The sequence below is a fragment of the Ailuropoda melanoleuca genome, chromosome 11 (assembly GCF_002007445.2).
Source record: "Ailuropoda melanoleuca isolate Jingjing chromosome 11, ASM200744v2, whole genome shotgun sequence".
Classification (NCBI taxonomy): Eukaryota; Metazoa; Chordata; class Mammalia; order Carnivora; family Ursidae; genus Ailuropoda; species Ailuropoda melanoleuca.
In genome coordinates this window covers 107,471,142-107,489,163 of record NC_048228.1, presented here as the reverse complement: position 1 = coordinate 107,489,163, position 18,022 = coordinate 107,471,142, and the positions used below count along the sequence as shown (strand labels likewise).

Below are 18,022 nucleotides of genomic sequence, written 5' to 3'. Positions count from 1 at the left end.
AGCAGAGGAGACACTCGGCACTAGACTGGCATCACCGTGTGGTCACCCTGACGCACGGAGTGGTGAAGGGACAGGCTAAGTTCACCAGCTCACAAGTGTTCATGTTGGCGTCTCACGCCGGGCATTCTGGCTTCAGAATCCTTGGTCCCCACAGCGGTGCCATGCGGTCACGTGGGTGACCTTGGGTGGAGTGGGGTCCTAGGGGTCTCTTTAAATGTTTGGTAGAATTCACAGTGGAAGCCCCGTGGCTTGTCTTTGCGGGCCGTTTGTTGATCCTTACCCAGCGTCCATGTCCAGTGTAGGTCTGTTTGCATTTCCTACCCCCTCACACTCACTTGTGGGGGAGCGCGTCCCCTCTGCGCCTTTCCCCTCTCACACAGACACATGCAAGTTCTTTTGTCAAGAGTTCACGTTCCCATTGCTTATCAGCAGTACTGAGCAGCTGAACTCAGAGCTGTTTCCACACTCAGTGGAAACAGGCGCAGGTTCCTGGAGGCCTTAAAGAGTCAGCTTTGGCGGGGGGTGTCCATGCTCAGGACCCCACTCTCCTGCTGTTCCTCTAGGTCTGGGTTCACCAGCCTCTCCTGTCCCGGGCCTTGATGAGCTGGGGCACTGTGGAAAAGGAGGCAGTCCTCTCAGAAAATTCCAGAATGATTTTGTGGTCAAGAGGGCTGGGCTGCAGGGTACCTGTTTTGTTGGTAGGAAGCCAGATGTCTATTTTTCAAGAGAGTTCAGGACAAAAGTCTGTGTTCAAAGGCTCTCTGGCAGATGTCCCCCATCCAGAAGGGCTGGAAGGGGATCTTCAGTCCTGTCCCGTGTGGCCAGAGTGGACCAACCAGCATAGGCTGGACTCCAGGGAGAGGCTTCCTGGGCCGTGAGGTCTGGCTGGGCCCCAGGGGATGGGTCTGGTGGCCCCGAGAGGGCGAAGTGTCCTCGGGCCAGGCTGTAGCCCTCGGAGCCTCTGGCCTCAGCTGCCCAGGATTGCCCACTGCCATTGGCCACCTTGTCTTTGGGGAAGGGACACGTGAGGTCTTCTATGGTCATTCTCTTTTGCCAGCCCTTTGGGAGTCTGTTGACTTTTCTTCTACTTGTCACATGGTGTACCTGTGCCGTGGCTCAGTGGGTAAACAGGCCAGGTCACTGACTCAGGTCGTCTGTCTCCTGCAGGCTGATGCCCGGCGATGGCGCCCCCATCAGAAGGCGGCACCAACGCCCTGCTGCCAGATCTCCCCAAGGGACCTCTGCAGGCCTACCGTGCCCGTGCCTCCTTCTGCTGGCAGGAGCTGGCCCTGTTCCTGGAAGGCGAGGATGTGCTGCGTCTGAAGGTGAGGCGAGCTGGCAGTGGGCCGGGCTGGGCCCCGCGGCTGTGCTGGGTGTTTGGTTCGTGGGCGCGGGCGGGCTGTCTGGCCCCTGAAGGGCCCAGCTAGTCCCCGGTGTGGTCTGTGTCCTGGGAGCCCTCTGGGTGAGCCTCTCTGCCGCCCGGTAAGGAGCACAGGCTGGTTCAGCTTCTGAGGCCTCATGTCCCTGTGCTTGTGACTGGAGGGACTTCCATCTGTCCCTGGGTTTCTGGGCTAGACTGTGTCCCGTGGACCCAGCGGCCTTGAGAAAAGCCATAGATCGAGTGCGGGTCTGTCCTTTGCCTCCAAGTGGGCCACTCCTCGTCTCCTGCATTTCCAGAAGGCCATCTTCTCGGCTCTGGAGAATGACCCGCTCTTTGCTCATCCACACGGGGAAGGCCTCTCCCTGGAGAAGTACCGGGAGTTGAACTTCCTCCGCTGTAAACGGGTCATGGAGTACAACCTTCTCCCCGTGGAATCGATAGTGGCGAACCCTCTGTTGGTCCAGACGCTCGTCACCTGTCTGGGCATGTATGACTGGTCCCTGGCTATCAAGTTACTTCTGCACATGCTGGTAAGTGGGCGGTGAGGAGGGCGGAGGAGCGCACTGCCCTGGCCCTGGCAGGAGGCCAAGGCGCTGAGAGAGCAGGTCCTCGTTTATGTAAATGACATACAGCCCGTGGACGTGGACGGTGCCTGCGGGCTGTGCTGGTGGTCTGTGCTTGCTGGCTTGTAGAGATTCTTGGGGATGCGAGTGTTTGGGGGTATGTTTCTTTTAAAAGAGTTCTAAAAAATAATATAGGAAGCAAAAGTGAAGATGAGAACAAGGGGGCAGATCTCGTGATGCTTGAGGGAGAAGTCCTGCTCTCTCAGCTGTCCGTTCAGATTTGCACACACGAGCCCTTCACAAGACTGCCGTGCAAGTGAAAGCCCCGTACGAAGAGGAGATTTGGGACTTTTTTGCTTTATACCAACCCCCCCCAAAAAAAAACCCACAAAAAGCAAAACCAGCAGGGAAGGGGAAACAGGTCAGAGGGGACACTGGGGCTCCCACAGCCAGTATGTGGGCAGAGGTGAGGATGTGCCCACGGCCTCTGCAGACATGCGGCATGCCTGTGGGGCTCTGATGGGAAGCTGGGCTCACCTGCCCATCCTGCACCCTTCTCCCTCTGCTCCCCCTCCATCCCCCTCCGCTCCTGTCTCCCTGCCTGTCCATCCCCTCAGTTCTCCCCTTGGGCATCTTAGGGGTGAGGTACTGCTGCTTGAGTTATGTGAACTGTTCGGGCCACGATGTGGGTCTCACCCCGGCCATGGGCGTTACAGCACGTGCCACTTCCGACACCCCAGAACAGCAGGACTCCTTAACTTGCACCTCCTTGCATGAGGATTTTGTATTTTCAGACTTTTGCATCAGTGATTTACAGCTCTGGTTCTGAAAGACATTTAAAATACCTTCCAAAGATCTTCAACATGGAGGTGAGTTGAGAGCCACGGTGAGCCGTGAGCCCGTGTTCTCCCCGCGCACTTCAGGGTGCAGGACAGGGTCCCCGGGGGCCACGTATTCCTCGGCACTCGGTGGGTTTAGCCTGTGGCTCTCAAGGCCAAGCCTCCAGTTTTCTTCCGCTCCCAGGCGCAGTTCTTGGCTCCATGCTGCCCTGGCGAGGCCGCTGTCAGCTCGCCTAGCCCGCTCTCCTCGCAGGCTGGGGCCATGGCGTCCAGCAGGGCCCTGTGACCCACTAAGACCCCAGACAGCTGAGGGTGGGTATTTGGTGCTTTGACCTCTAGTTTAGTCCTTCTGGAAAGACGGTGGCGGGGCCCCTCCAGGAGCGCGCAGAAAGAGCCTTTCTTGTCTTACACCATTTTGTGCTTTGATGTTAGATTTTTGGATGCTTTGCCGTGACTGAGCTAAGTCACGGGAGTAACGCCAAGGCCATCCGGACAACTGCACACTATGACCCCACCACCGAGGTAGGTATTACATCCCTGTCGGTCTCGGGGCTTCGAGCATGTGTAAAGCGGGGTCCCTACGCTCAGAAATCTGTCCTTGTACACGTGTGCTTCTCACAATCTCACTGACATCGGTACCCTGCCAAGTGGCCGCTTGGGACATAGAGAGTTTCTTTCTTTGTTCCCGAGGCAACCTGTTGGTGTTGGGTTCGTAAATGTTCAGACTGCCCACTTCCCAAAACAAACAGTGTAAAGAAGGTTCTCCTTGACCCTCGTCCCTTTCTAGCTGCCTGGTCCCCATCTGTGGCTCTCAAGGCCAAGCCTCCAGTTTTCTTCTCCCAGCCAGGGGTCTGCCCTGCCCACTCCTGCCTTCGCATCTGGCCCCTGGGACTGCGTGGCTGGTGACCACCGTTGGCCACTGCCTCATGTGTTCCTCCAGCTCATCTGTGGAGCAGGTGTTGTTCTCAGCACTGGGCACTCACGGGCTGTGTCCTTGCTCTTGGGGAGCAGACGCTCTGGGCTCTAGTCGGGGGAGACAGATTTTAGCTAATGGAGTCATGGTTTATGTGGTGGTTGGTGCTGCGGCGGGAAGGGAGGGCAGGGAGAGGATGGGGTGCACGGGTCAGGGCGGCCTCCTCTCCCCGTGACTTCTGTGCCGTGCCGCTCCCGTCGCTGGGGCCAGTCTCCTCCACTTCTGGGAGGACCGCGGCCTCCGCGGCTCTTTCTGCACCTGGTCTGATGTCTCAGGAACCCTCCGCCTCCCCCGTGTTGGTAGAGCAGTTTGGAAGAGTCTGTGTAACAGAAAGTGAAGCCCCGTGCTGTGTATTCACTCATCACTCATTCAGTCTTCCACAACGTGGGCCGAGTGTGCGCTGGGCATCTGTGTGCTGCCTGCCAGGGGTGCACAGAGGCGCAGACCTGAGGGGAGACCCTGGCGGGCAGGGTGGGGCCGAGGGAGAGGTGGTCGCAGCCCAGCGCCGATGGCTCTCCATACCGGAGTGGGGGAGGCAGCTGCTCGGCCACAGCCCCCTTTGGCTGTCCAGCCACCAGATACCATTCTCTGAAAGGCCTGGCCTCATCTCTTTGCTCTGTGCTCTGGTGCTCTGGGCTCTCTGGGCTAAGCGGGGAGGCGGGGTGAAGCCTGGCCGTCCATGGGGTAGTTTGCTTCTGACCCACTGCCGGCTGGCATCTGTACCCAAGTCAGAGCAGTGAGATCGGCAGCCTGGGGCCCCACTGTGGGCCGCTGGTCAGGTGCCCACCCAGACTGCAGGTGTTCGCTGAGCAGCTAGTGCCAGGGGCACCTGGCGGGGAGCACAACAGATCAGTCTCTGCTCTGGGGGTCGCCTGTGCCGGAGGGGAGACAGACGGACAGCAGCAAGGGGAAGTTGGGTGGGCCGGGGACCATGGAGACACCGAGGGGGTGGGGCAGTGTGCCGCGCAGGAGGGCGTCTGCAGATGTGACGGGCTGGGACCCCGTGAAGGCCGTGGGCAGACATGGGCAGAGAGAGTGGCGGTGCCGCGGCCCTGAGGGAGCCCGCTGCTCGGTGACTCCTGCAGAGGACAGGTGGCAGGTGTCACCACCCCCCCGAGCAGTGGCTAGCTGAGGGACAGTGACAGACAGTGGCCCCACGGAGAGGTGAGCCAAGGCAGGACTGGCAGGCCTACCCCTGCCCCTGCTTTTCCTTATTGGGGTCTCGGCATCTGGAGGGTAGGCTCTGTGGCACTGGGAGTTGATGACCCTGTACACACTGCCAGGCGGGGCAAGGATGTTCCCCGTGCACTCTTCCCAGCTTCCCGCCTGCAGGGAGAAGGAGACCTGCCCAGCATTTGCCTGCAGTGGCCTGCAGCTTACACAGGAGACGACCCACTGTCAGATGCTGGCCTTGCCCAGCTACCCAGCCCTCTCCCGCCAACCGTGGGTAGCTCCCCTCCTTCCCCCACCCCACCGTACTCCCAGCCCGGCGCCCTGTGCAGCTCATCTCCCACCTCACTGAGCAAGCCTCCCAGCTCCTCCCTTGACCCACAGGCTCGTTCACTCCGACGTTTCCAGGGTCCACCTTGTTCTGGGCACGTGGCCCTCGTGTGGGTTGCAGGTGGGGACACTGTGGAAAGAGAAAAAGTATGTCGTTGGTTGGAGCCCGTGAGGGGTGAGGGAGGAGCACAGCAGAGGAGGGGCTCCACTTAAAGGCTGTGGCCAGGGAAGGCGCCCCGAGGGGTTGAGGCATCGCTGTAAGCAGCACCTGGGCACTGGCCGGCTGCCGGAGTATCGGGCGTATATTTTATTGCGTGACGCGAGTCCTCATTTTCCATAGACGTGTCTTCGTTAAGTCATGGGACCTGGGGATATGCTGTGTTTAAAAACAGGGCTCCCTGCACCAGACAGGAGCTGAGACATTCAGGCACTTCTGCTCTTCCTCGGGGATTTTGGACAGAGAACGGTGAATCTGTCTAAAAGGGACAGGAATTCTGAGTGTGTTTCAGTTTTTCATTGTAACTTTAATTATAACTTTAATTTTTTTCTTTTTTTTTTTTTTTTTTGTGCAGGAATTCATCATACATTCCCCCGACTTCGAAGCTGCCAAATTCTGGATTGGCAATATGGGCAAGACGGCTACCCACGCCGTGGTGTTCGCTCAGTTGTACACGCCGGGGGGCCGGTGCCACGGCCTGCACGCCTTCATGGTACAGGTAGGTGGCTCCCGGCGGGCGGCTTCAGCCCTGCACGTGCAGCATCGTCTGGGGGTGGGGGCGCTCCTGGCTTCTAGTGAGCACGGACCAAGGGAAAGGTGAGCCATCCGGCATGCAAAGGACAGACCACCCACCCCAAAAGGGATTATCCAGTCTCGAGTGTCAGGGGTGCTGGGGTCAATAAACCCGGTCTAGACCTGAGATCACCCGAGGAAGAGTCTTTCTGTCCCTTTGGTGGCCATGTCGCCATGTTTTCAGCCGCTCGTCACAAACCTGGGCTTCCCACCCCACCCTCCTGTGGTTCTCACCCGCAGGTGTGAGGTGGGCTCCAGTGCTGATGTGAAGTCCGACTCGGGGCCCTTGATGTAGCCTGTTCCTGAGTCATGGCAGGAAGCTCCCGCCAAGGGGGTGCCCCGAACTGACGGCCAGACCTGGCCTCCCTGCCTCCCTGGTGAGGCCCGTTTCCCAACTGCCCAGGGCTGCTGCAGTGTCCCCGAACCCTGAGCTTCCGGAAGCTTGTCCAGAGCCTTTCTGTCTTGGCCGACTGGATACTGAATGGGAGCCCTGCTTCCCCACACCCCAACCCCATTCTGGCATTTCCATTAAGACCTTCCTGGTGAGGGGTTCTTATGAGAGAAGAAAGTCAGCCATGTCTTTTTTTCCCCTAATTGAGGTGAAATTCGTATAACATACAATGAACCATTTTGAAGTGAACAGTCCAGTGGCATTTGGTGCGTTCCCAGTGCTGCCTTTAGTTCCAACGTTTTCATGTCTAGGGGAACACCCCGTGCCCACCTTCGCTCCCCACCCCCACCCCCAGCCCCTGGCAACGGCTGATCTGCTCTCTGCCTTGGTGGCTTTGCCTGCTGGATGTTTCCTGTGGAAGGAACCCTACAGCGTGACATTTTCTATCAGGCTACTTTCACGTGGTATAGTTTTGAAGTCCACCCGCAGACTTTCCTTACTTTTTAAGGCTGAATAACTCATTGTATGAATTGGCCCACGATGTGTGTATGCACTTGCCTCTTTATGGGTGTTGGCTGGCTTTCGCCTTGTGGCTGTCCTGAGCAGTGCTGCACGCTCACGGGCAGGTGTCTGTTTGAACCCGTTTCCGTTCTTGGGGTGTTTGCCCAGGGTGGACTCGCTGAGTCCTGTGGTAACACCACGCTTGGCTCTTTGGAGACTCGCCACCCTGCTTTGCACAGTTCCCGCCAATCTGTAGTCCCATCCGCAGTGTATGAGGGGCCCAGGTTCTTCGGACCCTCACCAGTACGTGTTTTCCTTCCCATTTGCTAGTGGGCACGAGTTCGTATCTGCTGTGCTTTTGATTTGCGCTTTCATCATGACCTCTGACGGCGAGTTTCTCTTCGTGCGCCAGTTGGCCGCTGGTGTATTGTCCTGGACAAATGTCTGTTCAAGTCCTTTGCTTGTGCAGCCATGCTAAGACCCGCACCAGCCCCCCCACCCCTGCGGGAAAGGCAGAGGCATTTGCTCAGGGCTGGCTGTAGCGGGGGGCGGCCGCCATCCCTGGGGAGGCGGGGGCAGTCGCTGAGCCTGGTCAGGGGAGCGGGCTGGGCTCTGTCAGGTTGGCCCCCGTGGACAGGACAGATGAGGGGTGCTGTCAGGCACCCACCGAGCCCTGGCCCGTGGCCACGGGGGCTTGCTGGCCTTCTGGAGCTGCTCGCTGAGGGCTGTGGCTCACGGTCCTGCCATCGCGTGGCCGGGCCGCCGTCCCTCAGTGCCTCTCCGTCCGGCTCTGAATGGGGTGCTTTGTCTTCTTACCGTTCGGTTCTGAGAGGTCTTCACGTGTCCTGGAGACTCATCCGTCATCCGATAGATGATTTTCTCTCATTCCACAGGTTGTCTTTTCACAGGTTGTGTGTGTCCTTTGAGCACGAAGGGTTTTCATTTCAGTGAAGTCTGGTTGGTCCCTTTCCCCCTTGTCGCTCGTGTCCTTATTTTCAATTCACATTTGAGCCCTGGAGAACCGGCTGTCGCTCTCCATTACCTCAGGCGGCCACGCGCTGCTGCTCTGAGCACGGCGTGTGCATGAAGTGACTTTCTTGTGGAGACTGGGCTGGCATTCAGCTTTGCTCAGGGGCTCCGGCCCGGTAGTCGAGGGAGCCGGGGGTTTCACCCTCCGGCGGGCCCATGCCGCCTCGCCATGCGGCGGGGCATTTCTGCGCGCCTCGTGTGTGCCAAGCAAGGGCTCGCGGGTGCGTCCCCGTCCTCGTCGAGGACGAGAGCACGAAACGAGGCCTCCCCGAGCTAGTCGGAGTCGCGGTGCACACTACGGGTCATAGCTGAGCCGGTGGAGGGCTGTGCTTCATCACAGGGTTGTTTCCTCACGTCGGGTAGGGAGGCCTCACAAATCGTAAATGGACACGATCACGTTCGTTTGCGATAAGTATGACGTTCCCTAGTTCCGCTCTGCGCATCAGTCTGCTCCCTTTCCTTGCCTGGGAGGTCAGTGTGGGATTTGTGGCACCTGGGTGGTCACTGATTTCCACGTGAACCGGGACTCGCCCCCACGTTGTTTTTCTCTGCCATTCCTCGAAAAGCGCCAGCCTGTTTTCTTTTAGTGCGTCTTCTCTCCGTGTGCACTTCCTTTCCAACTTTTTAAAAAAGATTCCAAACTGTTATGAAAAGTTAGCATCCAAATCTTCACGGGGACTTACTGAAAGATGAGGAAGGGGGAAGAGCATTTACGTTTGGACTTCACCCTTTGTTTTTCTCTGAAATACCATTATCGTGACATTCAATCAAATCAGAGGTTGTCCCCCCAAAATAAATGAAAGCAAGCCATTCTTCAAATCGCTAAACTCCCGATAGCGCAAACTCACTTCTTCCTTAAAGCAGAGTTTCTTGCCCTGCGCCGTGGACCTTTGGGCTGGGTGAGCCTCTTGTGGGGCCGAGCCGCCCACGGTGCACTGTGCTTCACGGCTACGTGCCCAGGGTGCCCTCCAGTAAGGACAGACGGAGGGTCTCAGACGTGACACCCGGCCCCAGCAGGGAGGGGCGGTGCGGGTTCACACCTGGTGGGAGTCGTTACCGTACTGGCGGTCTGGGGTGCGGCCCATGGCCCTGGCGTAGAGCTCCCACAGCGAGGAACCATCTGTTAGCTACATCTGTAGTGTCTGGGAAAGCATATTCACGGAAACCCACTTTGGGAGCAGAGATCTACAGGACTACGGTCAGGCTGCGTCTCCTCCGGCACGCGTGCGCTCAGCCGTGTTGTCCATTCGGTTCAGTCCGGTGGCAGCCCGGCGCAGAAACACGAAGGTGACGTTGCTGCGGGCCTCAAGGCTGCAGTACCCCTCAGCTCCCGTGCCGGCCGCCTGGCACTGCTGCCGCGACACGGCACCACAGAGCTGGAGGCCGGACGTCTGACCTCAGTGTGGCAGCCCCTCCCCCATACCCAGGCTCCAGGGGACAGTCCGCTCCTGCCTCGTCCAGCCCCTGGTGGCCACCGAGTCACTGTCCCAGCGGCTGCATCCTCTCTGTCTCCGATAGGACACTTGTCGTTGGACTTGGGGCCCACCCGGCTCATCTGGGAGGACCTCATCTTCAGAGACTTTGCTTAATTACTGTTGCAAACACCCCGGCTCCAAATAAGGTCACGTTTTTGCAGGACATAGTTTCCCCCACACATACAGGAAGGGAGCCCGGGGCTCAGTCACTGGGGGGTTTAACACATTCGTTTTCATTTCCGTGAGGTCCTAATGGCTGCTATTCGTTGTTTTCCATGCTTTGTGCAGATTCGGAACCCCAAGACCCTTCTTCCCATGCCAGGGGTGATGGTTGGCGACATGGGGAAGAAGCTGGGGCTGAACGGTGTGGACAACGGGTGAGTGTGTCCCCTGACCTTGGTGCTCACAGTGTTCTCTCTGGGGTCGCTACTTGAGGCTGCTTGCTCGGGACTTACATCCCTGCTGATGCCAGCCCGTGGGCTGTCCTGGCCCTCCTAGACGCCTGTGGGGCTGGTAACACATGGCAGGGACACACGCCTCACCTGCCCCTTGAGAGCTGTGTCACACACACACACACACCCCGCATCACACACCCTGTGTTACTCACACCCCATGTCACACACACCGTGTCACATCCACCCTGTCACACCCACACCCCGTGTCACAGCTACACCCTGTGTCACACAGCCCGTGTCACTCACATACCCCATGTCACACACACCGTGTCACACCCACCCTGTGTCACACCCACACCCCATGTCACACCTACACCCTGTGTCACACACCCCATGTCACACACACAATGTCACACACACCTCCATGTCTCACATACATCACATCACACACACCCCCACTGGCCTGGCCACCATCTGACTGTTTCTGGAACAGCTTTTGTGGTCTGCATGTGCTCAAAAGAGGTATGTGACATTTTGCTTTCAGTTAAGCTCACGTGAATATTTTCACAAGTATAAATACATTCAGACTTGTTCTGTCTCTGTGTGGCAAGAACGGGTGAAGATTTTCCATTCCTTAAAAAGGGCACTTTGAGTTTATAGGGCTGTGCTTGGGAAAGCATTCCTCAGCTTTCCAGTAATAAAGCTGGAACACTCTGGAGGTGCTGGCACCCAGTCTGTTCTTAAAAAGTGGATATCTGAACTCACTGCCTGGGGGGCCTCCGCCAGGCCCGCGCCTCCACGGCAGCCCGTCAGAACGGCTCCACAGAGGTCCAGGCACAGCGGCCACTCCTGGGCAGGGCCTCAGATGCTCCTGGCGGGGCCTGTGGAGGAGCTGGTCTATCGCTGACCTTCGTTTCATCCTTGGGAGGGTGACCTGCAGAGCTTGGCCTCTTGCCTGGATGCTGGCAGGGGCCTGGCGGTCGGCCGCACGTTCCTCACTGGCAGATCCCCTGGGTGCTCACCAAGGAATTTGGGAGGGGCTGTTCCAGCCGGCCCTGCGCCCAGCCCTGGTCTCCGCTCTTCCTGGGGGTCCTGGGTGGTGCGCTGCATCTCTCCTCCACGGCTGCCCGGACACAGGCTGTGGTGCAGACATCGGCAGCACCCAGGGGACGTTGTCACGCCTGCTCTCCACCCACCGCATGGCTCTTAGGAAGCACCTTCCAGGTGTCGGGCCCGGTGGCCCCATTACAAGGGTCAGTAAGACCCACAGACTGCCAAGGAGAAGGAGGTGGCTCAGTGAGAACGTGGACAGTGGGCCATCGCCACAGAACGGGGCCACCCTGTAGTGGCATCTGGGGGCCGCCGGTACTGCTGCAGGCCGGATGAGAGGAGAGTCACGATGGGCCTCTGGGGGGAGGTGGTGGCGCTCTGAGGGCTGCGTGCGCAGGGATCACGGGAGACCCGGGCCTGTTGAGGGTCACGGCAGGTGCCACGTGGCTGGAGGCTGGGAGGAGCGTGGGGCTGGGGGGTCGAAGGGACTTGTGCAAGTGTCACCATTCCGGTCCGCAATTTGGAAAGGCCCGTGCTGCTGTGTGCAGAATGGGCTGAAGAGGTGGGTCCGCCCAGAGCCCAGGGGTGATGGTCGCAGTGAACCGGACCAGAGGACGGGGCGCTGAATGAACACGGGTGGAGGGGAGGCGGCAGTCAGGACCCTGCTCGGACAGAGCTGATACCTGGCTTGGATGGGGTGCTTGGCCCCATCTTGGGGGTAACCACAATTCGAGCAGGAGCTGGTGTGAGCAAAGAGGGGCTGCTCCCCTCTCGGGCAGGGGGATGCTGTGCTTTCACCCATGGCCTCCGTGGGCTAGAAGAACATTCTGGGCGACATTGAAAGCGCTCTTGGTAATCAGATCAGTTGCTGCGGGAACTGTCAACATTCCTAAGATGGTTTGGGGTTTTTGCTCAGTTTATGTACCATCCATTGCTTTGTGTAACCTTGTCCCTTAGACTGTTACAAAATAGGTTTTCCCGAGCTCACAACCCCGACAGATACCTTCGATTGCTAACACACGGGAGATCTGTAACGGCATTGAGTGAGCCTCTAGTCTCCTTAGCTTTTCAGAAGAGACGACTTGTGTGCCTTCGGAGCACCGATGCAAGAACTCGGTTCTTTTGTTGGGCTTGAGAGTTCACTGGTTTTTCACATCGTGGATCCTGGTATGAGACTGAAGGGCGAGAACCAGAGATTCTGATCTTTAAAGAAATTCATTTCCTCCTTTTCTGTTGGCTTCCAAGCTTAGTTCCAGCGGCATGAGGCTCCTGGCCCCGTGGCTACCAGCACATGGCCATTCGCTTCGGCGCAGAGCCCCGCCACAGGCACGCCACGTTGTTTTTCTGAACCTACTCTTTAGATAGAAAAATGTGTTGACATTTCCTGTCTCTGGTGTCTTCTCCCATTTTCTTTCTTTGAGGGGGATTGTCACCCTTTTATCTTTCCCTTGCTTTTACTTGGCTGGGTTTCTGGAGGGCGAGAAGCCCCAGGGCCAGAGCCCTATTTAAGTAGAAGTCCTGCCGTATCTCTGAACAGATTTGCCATGTTCCACAAGGTTCGGATTCCTCGTCAAGACCTCCTGAACCGGACTGGAGACGTCACCCCCGAGGGCACCTACGTCACCCCCTTTAAGGTACAGGTATCTGCGGGTGGGACGTTGGTGGGTGGAAGGTACCACACGAGACGCTCCCTGGGCTTGTGCGGAGACCCGCCGCCCACGCTGGGCTCGCCGATGGCAGACCTCTCTTGGTTCAGCTTCCAGTGCCACCAGCAAGGAAGTTGGCACTTGGGTCAGCTGCACCCCAGGGCCCTGGGCATGACGACAGATGCTGGCCGCCAACTGCCCATGGATAGCCACTCCTCTGCCCACCCCCCAGCTCTCTGAGGTTACTTAGGGAGGCTGCCCCTTGCTGGTGCTATTTCTCCCAAAGGGCTTAGGGACTAGGTTGCGTGGTGGACCATCCCAAACGGGGATAACTGTGTTCTCTCGTGTCTGGGGCTCACCGTATCCCTGAATTCTTTAGAGGGGTAGACCCAGGACAGCCATGGCCCACGTTGGAGCAGGCAGTCGCCTCCTAGGTCCTGAGTTCACCGCTAGGGTGGCCACATCCCCAGGAGTACATGAGCCTTACAGGACTCTTTCGGGTGACACACACAGCCTGACTAGGGCTGGGACAGCAGGGTCGGGAGCAAACATGATAGGGACGCTAGGGGTGAGGAGAGAGGTCAGCAGCATGGAGCCTGGGTCTCTTACCAATGGGAATAGCAGCATCAGCCATTCGTTAGAGCTGGTAGGGAAATGAGGGAGCAGAAGGCACATGATAGAGGGGGTGAGCGTCACAGGGGTCGGGCTAGAGGCTGGGAAGCCTGAGTGAGGGGTCCTCCATGGCACAGGGGAGGCTGAAGCGAAGGGAGAGGGGGAGAGGCAGCAGCACGGGTGAGGAATGTCTCATGAAGGAGGGAGCAAGCCCCGGTGGAGGGCCCATGAGCGCACACTTCAGACACGCTGTAGGGAAACGAAAACATTCCAGAGAGACACCTGAGATCTTCCAGAGATGGGGTGCGGCTCAGACTCCTCCAGGGTGGAACTTGCTGAGCCTTCAGATTTCCTCAGTGACGACACAACACACCGTCGTGCCGTGTGGGGCGTTGGGACTGTTCTCCGCGTGCCGGCGTTGGCAAGTCACCACACGGATACCACAGGGCACGTAACTAGGGAAGAAGAGTCCAGATAATAAAAGAAATGAGGGCAGGAGAGGCAGCAAGAGGTGGGGAGGTCAGGACGGCCGGATGAGTTAAGGCGGGCTGTAGCCAGGGCCCCACCGCAGAAAATCACCCCCGGGGCCCTGAGGCCGGCAACGGGAGGTTCACACGGATGCACATGAGGCTGCTGTCCGCCGTAAAAGAACGCAGCCATTGACCATCACAGCCCTCAGGAAGGTTGTCTTCCATGGGGAGGGAGGAGTTCCGGGGGGATGGGGGTCATGGAAACAGGACGTTGGCACCAGCGGCAGCCCCTCGGCCCTGGGGCCCCTGCCTACACACTCCGCACGGCCAGCTGTGGACTCGTGCAGCCCGGTCCCCTCCGTCCGGAGCCCCTGCCTCTGTAGCAGAGCACCACTGGGTGCCACCTGCTGTCACCGTCCACGACTCAACCCCCCACAGCGCTGCAGCTCGGCCTGCCTGGGCAGCCCTGGCCTGGAGGTCTGGGTCGGGGGCGCCCTGGGGACGGCTGGGCAGCTGAGCTGGGCGGCCCTGCAGGAGTGATCTGGATCCACTCTGAGCTTCCATCCCCAAGGCCGTCCCCAGTCGCACTTGCCACGCTCCTTTCCTCCACAGGATGACAGGCAGCGCTTTGGCGCAACCCTGGGCACCTTGTCCATCGGCCGGGTCACCATTATGGGCATGTCCACTGCGAACTTAAAGCTGGCCATCTCCATCGCACTCCGTTTTTCTGCCACCCGCTGTCAGTTTGGACCGTCAGACGCGGAGGAAGTACCGGTGCTGGAGTACCAGATGCAGGTACCGGTCTGGCACGTCCGGACGCCACGCGGTCTGTCAGGACGTACAAACGCTGTGCTGGGCGCTGCGCGGGGATTCCTGGGGGCCAGTCGGACCCCCAGCCACCACGGACCAGCTGACTGGGGAGCTTAGCAGCGGGGCAGCCGGCTTCTCGTCAGCGGGTCTCCGTGAAAAGGAGCGTGTGCTGTAGCCCAAGTAAGGGCGTTGGAGGAGGCCCATTCTGGGGCGCTCGCTCCGTTTCTGTGTGAGGACACTGCAGGCGCCTGCGGTGGCTTCGCACGTCCAGGGCCACGTTGTCTGACCACTCAGTGTCCCTAAGACATGACCGTCATGGGAATAACCAGCCGCAGCAGCTGGGCCTGCAAGCTGTTCGCTGTGATGTCGTTCAGAGCAGCAGGAGGGACGCTCGTCCTGCCAGTTGTTGGGAGAGGACCCCTGGGATGACGGAGGGAAGCCTGGGTGGCAACACAGAAGAGCTGCTTAGCTCGCAGCAAAGGGAGAGGCATTTTATCCTGGGCGATGTTCATGGTGCTTGTATGCGAGCCTTTCATCACACGCTGGCCTCCACGCCTCCTGGACATCAAGACTTCCCGACACTCCTGCCACACAGGCCTGGCCTTCACACCTCCTCACACGCTAGGCTTTCACCACGTGGGCTGGGGTGGCCGTTCCCGAGTTCCCCGGGGGTGAGGGGGCAATGAGGGTCAAGCAGGGGTTCCTGTCTGAGTTCAGCAGCAAGTCTGATCCAGGCTTGGGCCAAGCTCTGTGTAAGCACAGGTGCGTTTGAGTGAGAGCTTGAGGGAATCATAACAGAATCCCAGTTTCTTCTAACAGTTCCTACCACGGCTGCGAGCCGGTTTTACTGATAAGTAGATGAGGAGAAATAGAATATCTGGTTCATGACCACGTGGCACACATTGTCCCCTCCACCACGGATCCCGTGGCCTCGGTGAGGTCAGTGCCCCTGACTGCCTGGGTGTCAAGGGTGGCTCAGCAGTCAGAGAGCCTACTCGAGCCAGAGCCCTGGCACTCCTGACCACTGTCTATGTGTCCTTGGGCAAGGTACCTAACCTCTCTGTGTCCTGGCCATCTTATTAATAAAGTGGAGCTGATAATACCTCCCTGTGGGCTGGTTGTGAGGGTTAAATACATTAGTCCATGGAAAGCAGCCGGTGGGGTGTCTGGGGCTTGGCCCTTAGTGAGCGATAGATGGTGACCATGTCGCTGGTGGTGGTGACAGCTTCCCGCGCTCTTTCCTGCTTTTTGCTCAACCCAACCTTCCATCCATGCAGTGGTGGATGTGCGAGAGAACCCCTCCCTGACTTGGGGGGACTGCCAGCGCCCTTTGAGCCTCAGTTTCCCCACCTGGCTGAAGGGTGATTGCTTGAGCCCTGGTAGGCGCATAAAGCAGAAGCTGTCACCTGTCCAGCCCTGCATGCCAGCGCAGTAGGCTGGTTTCCTTAGTTGTCGGTGGGCTGATGGTCCCCGTACCAGTCGTCCGTGTGCTGAGGCGGTGATCAGGGTGCACGGGACACGGCACCCGTGGGCGAGACTGTGGGCTGGTGGGGACGGATCGGCTGGGTGGGAAGCGCATCCGGGTGGAGGGCCTGCCCGTTAAGTGTGGCTGCGGCAGCAGGGTCCTGCCGTTCCTGACCCGTGGCCCCTGGTCTCTCCTCTGGGCATCATATCCATCGGCCGTCTGGACGGCTTGGTTCTCTGCAGGGTGGGGGACGGTGTTCTCCGCCTGGGGGGGCGGGCTCCCCATGAGGACGTGCGACGTGTTAATGTGAGCGTCTTGTTGACCGCAGCAATGGCGCTTGCTTCCCTACCTGGCCGCCGTGTATGCCTTAGACCACTTCTCCAAATCGCTTTTCCTGGACTTGGTCGAGCTGCAGCAAGGCCTCATGGGAACAGACCAAAGCACCAGGCAGGTGAGAGGCGACGCGCTCTTCTCTGCAGGGTTTATTGTTACTGTCACTGAGGTTGAACAGCACAGGCTCAGCCTGTCTCTCAAAACAGCATCTGTCGGTCCATGGCGGCCCCGTGGGGTTCTGAGACGCTCCCTTCGTCCTGTCCACCCACTCGGGCCCCTTGGAGTCCTCGCTGCGATTTGGACAGTTTGGGCACTGTCCGTATTCCCAGCACAAGGATGTGCTGACATGCCTCTAATTCCAGTCTGAGTTCAGCTGTCCTCCTTTTGAGAACATGATGATTGTGCAGAATCCGCCTTCCCGGCCCCTCAGCAAACTTCATGGTTCTGATCCTTTCGTAAACAGCCCTGTGAAGGTCTGAGTCCAGCTGACGGGATCTGAATTGACAGTCAAGGATTTATGCCACAAGTGAGTGTCCGCTGAGCTCAGCCACTATGTAAAGTCATCCTTGGTTGATCTCTGCGTAAACGGTTTACAAACGCCTTTCCATGGCCCCTCATGTTGCCTCCTGGGCGTGAATAAAATGTGAATCACGAGGAATGCATTTGAAAACGGATTAGAAACACTGCAGATCAGTATTATGTACAACACCCTAAAAAGCCTGTATCAAATTAGCACATTTTGGAATATTCAGCACAAACAACCGGGAGTCAGGCGGCGGTGGGGGGTGTGGAGATGGCCAGCAGGGTGCACTGCTCAGCAACGCACGGGTCCGTGAACGCAGGGATTCAACATGTTTTTCCCCAGCGTGAGTCACTCAAAGTTCTGCCAGCTGACAGTGGAATCATTCTCCGGTTAATCATGTTGTAAAGCATAAGCGGGCTTTATTCTCTCTGAACGCAGTGGTTTCGCTGAGGCACGGTGGGGCCTAAAAGTGGCCCTTATTTCAAGTTGAAAACACTGGTAAAAGGGGTCATCTTGTTTAGCGGGGCTGTGTTTGTCTCTTTCTCTTAATTATTTCTATGAAACGTTAGATAGACGCGAAAGGATATCTGTAGGACATGTAAGGCCCAGAGACACTGGCCGGGTACGGCCTTGGAGAGTCGACTGGACGTCACCATCACCTGCGCTGTCTCCTGGGACCCGGTCCCCGCCCGCCCCCTCCTCGGAGGGGAGCCCTGTCCCTGCCTTCTGTTTGATTTCTTGCTTTTGTTTCTGCCGCAGCATGCTGCTTGGTTTCAGGCTCGTGAGTGCCATAAACCGAGTCGAAACGCTCTAGCTGCTTCTGTGCTGTGCCTCCGCGATCATCTATATGCCCCTGGTGTTTATTTGCTGCACGGAGCTCTGGCCCATCTGTTTTCATGGCTGTGAAGCCATTTGTACCACAGTGTATCCACTCTGAGATGAATCCCCCTTTTTAAGCTAAAATGGGTTTCTTTCTTTCTCCTGTAGTTGTCGGGTATCTTAGATTAGACTAGAGGGGACACAAGCCTTTGACGCTAGGGGTGAAGTGATCCCTGACCTCTGGTGTCGGAGCCTCTTTTTACCTGTTCTTGTTGGATTTCCTCTCCAAGGCAGAGCTTGGACGTGAGATCCATGCCTTGGCATCGGCGGGCAAGCCCCTGGCCTCATGGACCACGCAGCGGGGAATTCAGGAATGCCGGGAGGCATGCGGAGGACATGGCTATCTGGCCGGTAGGTTTTGAAGCATGTGATGGTTTTCTGTCTATAGCCCTACTTT

At 58.2% G+C, this 18,022-nt stretch overlaps 1 protein-coding gene across 9 annotated transcripts in view; it reads left to right on the top strand.

Moving 5' to 3' along the window:
• Window positions 1-18,022, top strand: part of ACOX3 (acyl-CoA oxidase 3, pristanoyl) — a 36,650-nt gene that overhangs the window by 465 nt on the left and 18,163 nt on the right. For 7 of the 9 annotated variants that reach the window (XR_004628944.1, XR_004628945.1, XR_004628946.1 and 4 more), the window contains exons 2-11: window positions 1,168-1,325; window positions 1,648-1,911; window positions 2,739-2,813; window positions 3,216-3,305; window positions 5,829-5,972; window positions 9,731-9,819; window positions 12,425-12,521; window positions 14,228-14,410; window positions 16,219-16,341; window positions 17,856-17,976. Coding sequence is in view for 6 of the 9 variants with exons in the window: in XM_034672175.1 (XP_034528066.1) it covers window positions 1,182-1,325; window positions 1,648-1,911; window positions 2,739-2,813; window positions 3,216-3,305; window positions 5,829-5,972; window positions 9,731-9,819; window positions 12,425-12,521; window positions 14,228-14,410; window positions 16,219-16,341; window positions 17,856-17,976 (1,330 nt within the window). In the remaining 3 variants the exon portion in view is untranslated. Of the gene's footprint in view, window positions 1-1,167; window positions 1,326-1,647; window positions 1,912-2,738; window positions 2,814-3,215; window positions 3,306-5,828; window positions 5,973-9,730; window positions 9,820-12,424; window positions 12,522-14,227; window positions 14,411-16,218; window positions 16,342-17,855; window positions 17,977-18,022 lie in introns of those variants that run through there. The other 2 variants (XM_011221453.3, XM_034672174.1) reach the window with 2 other exon arrangements.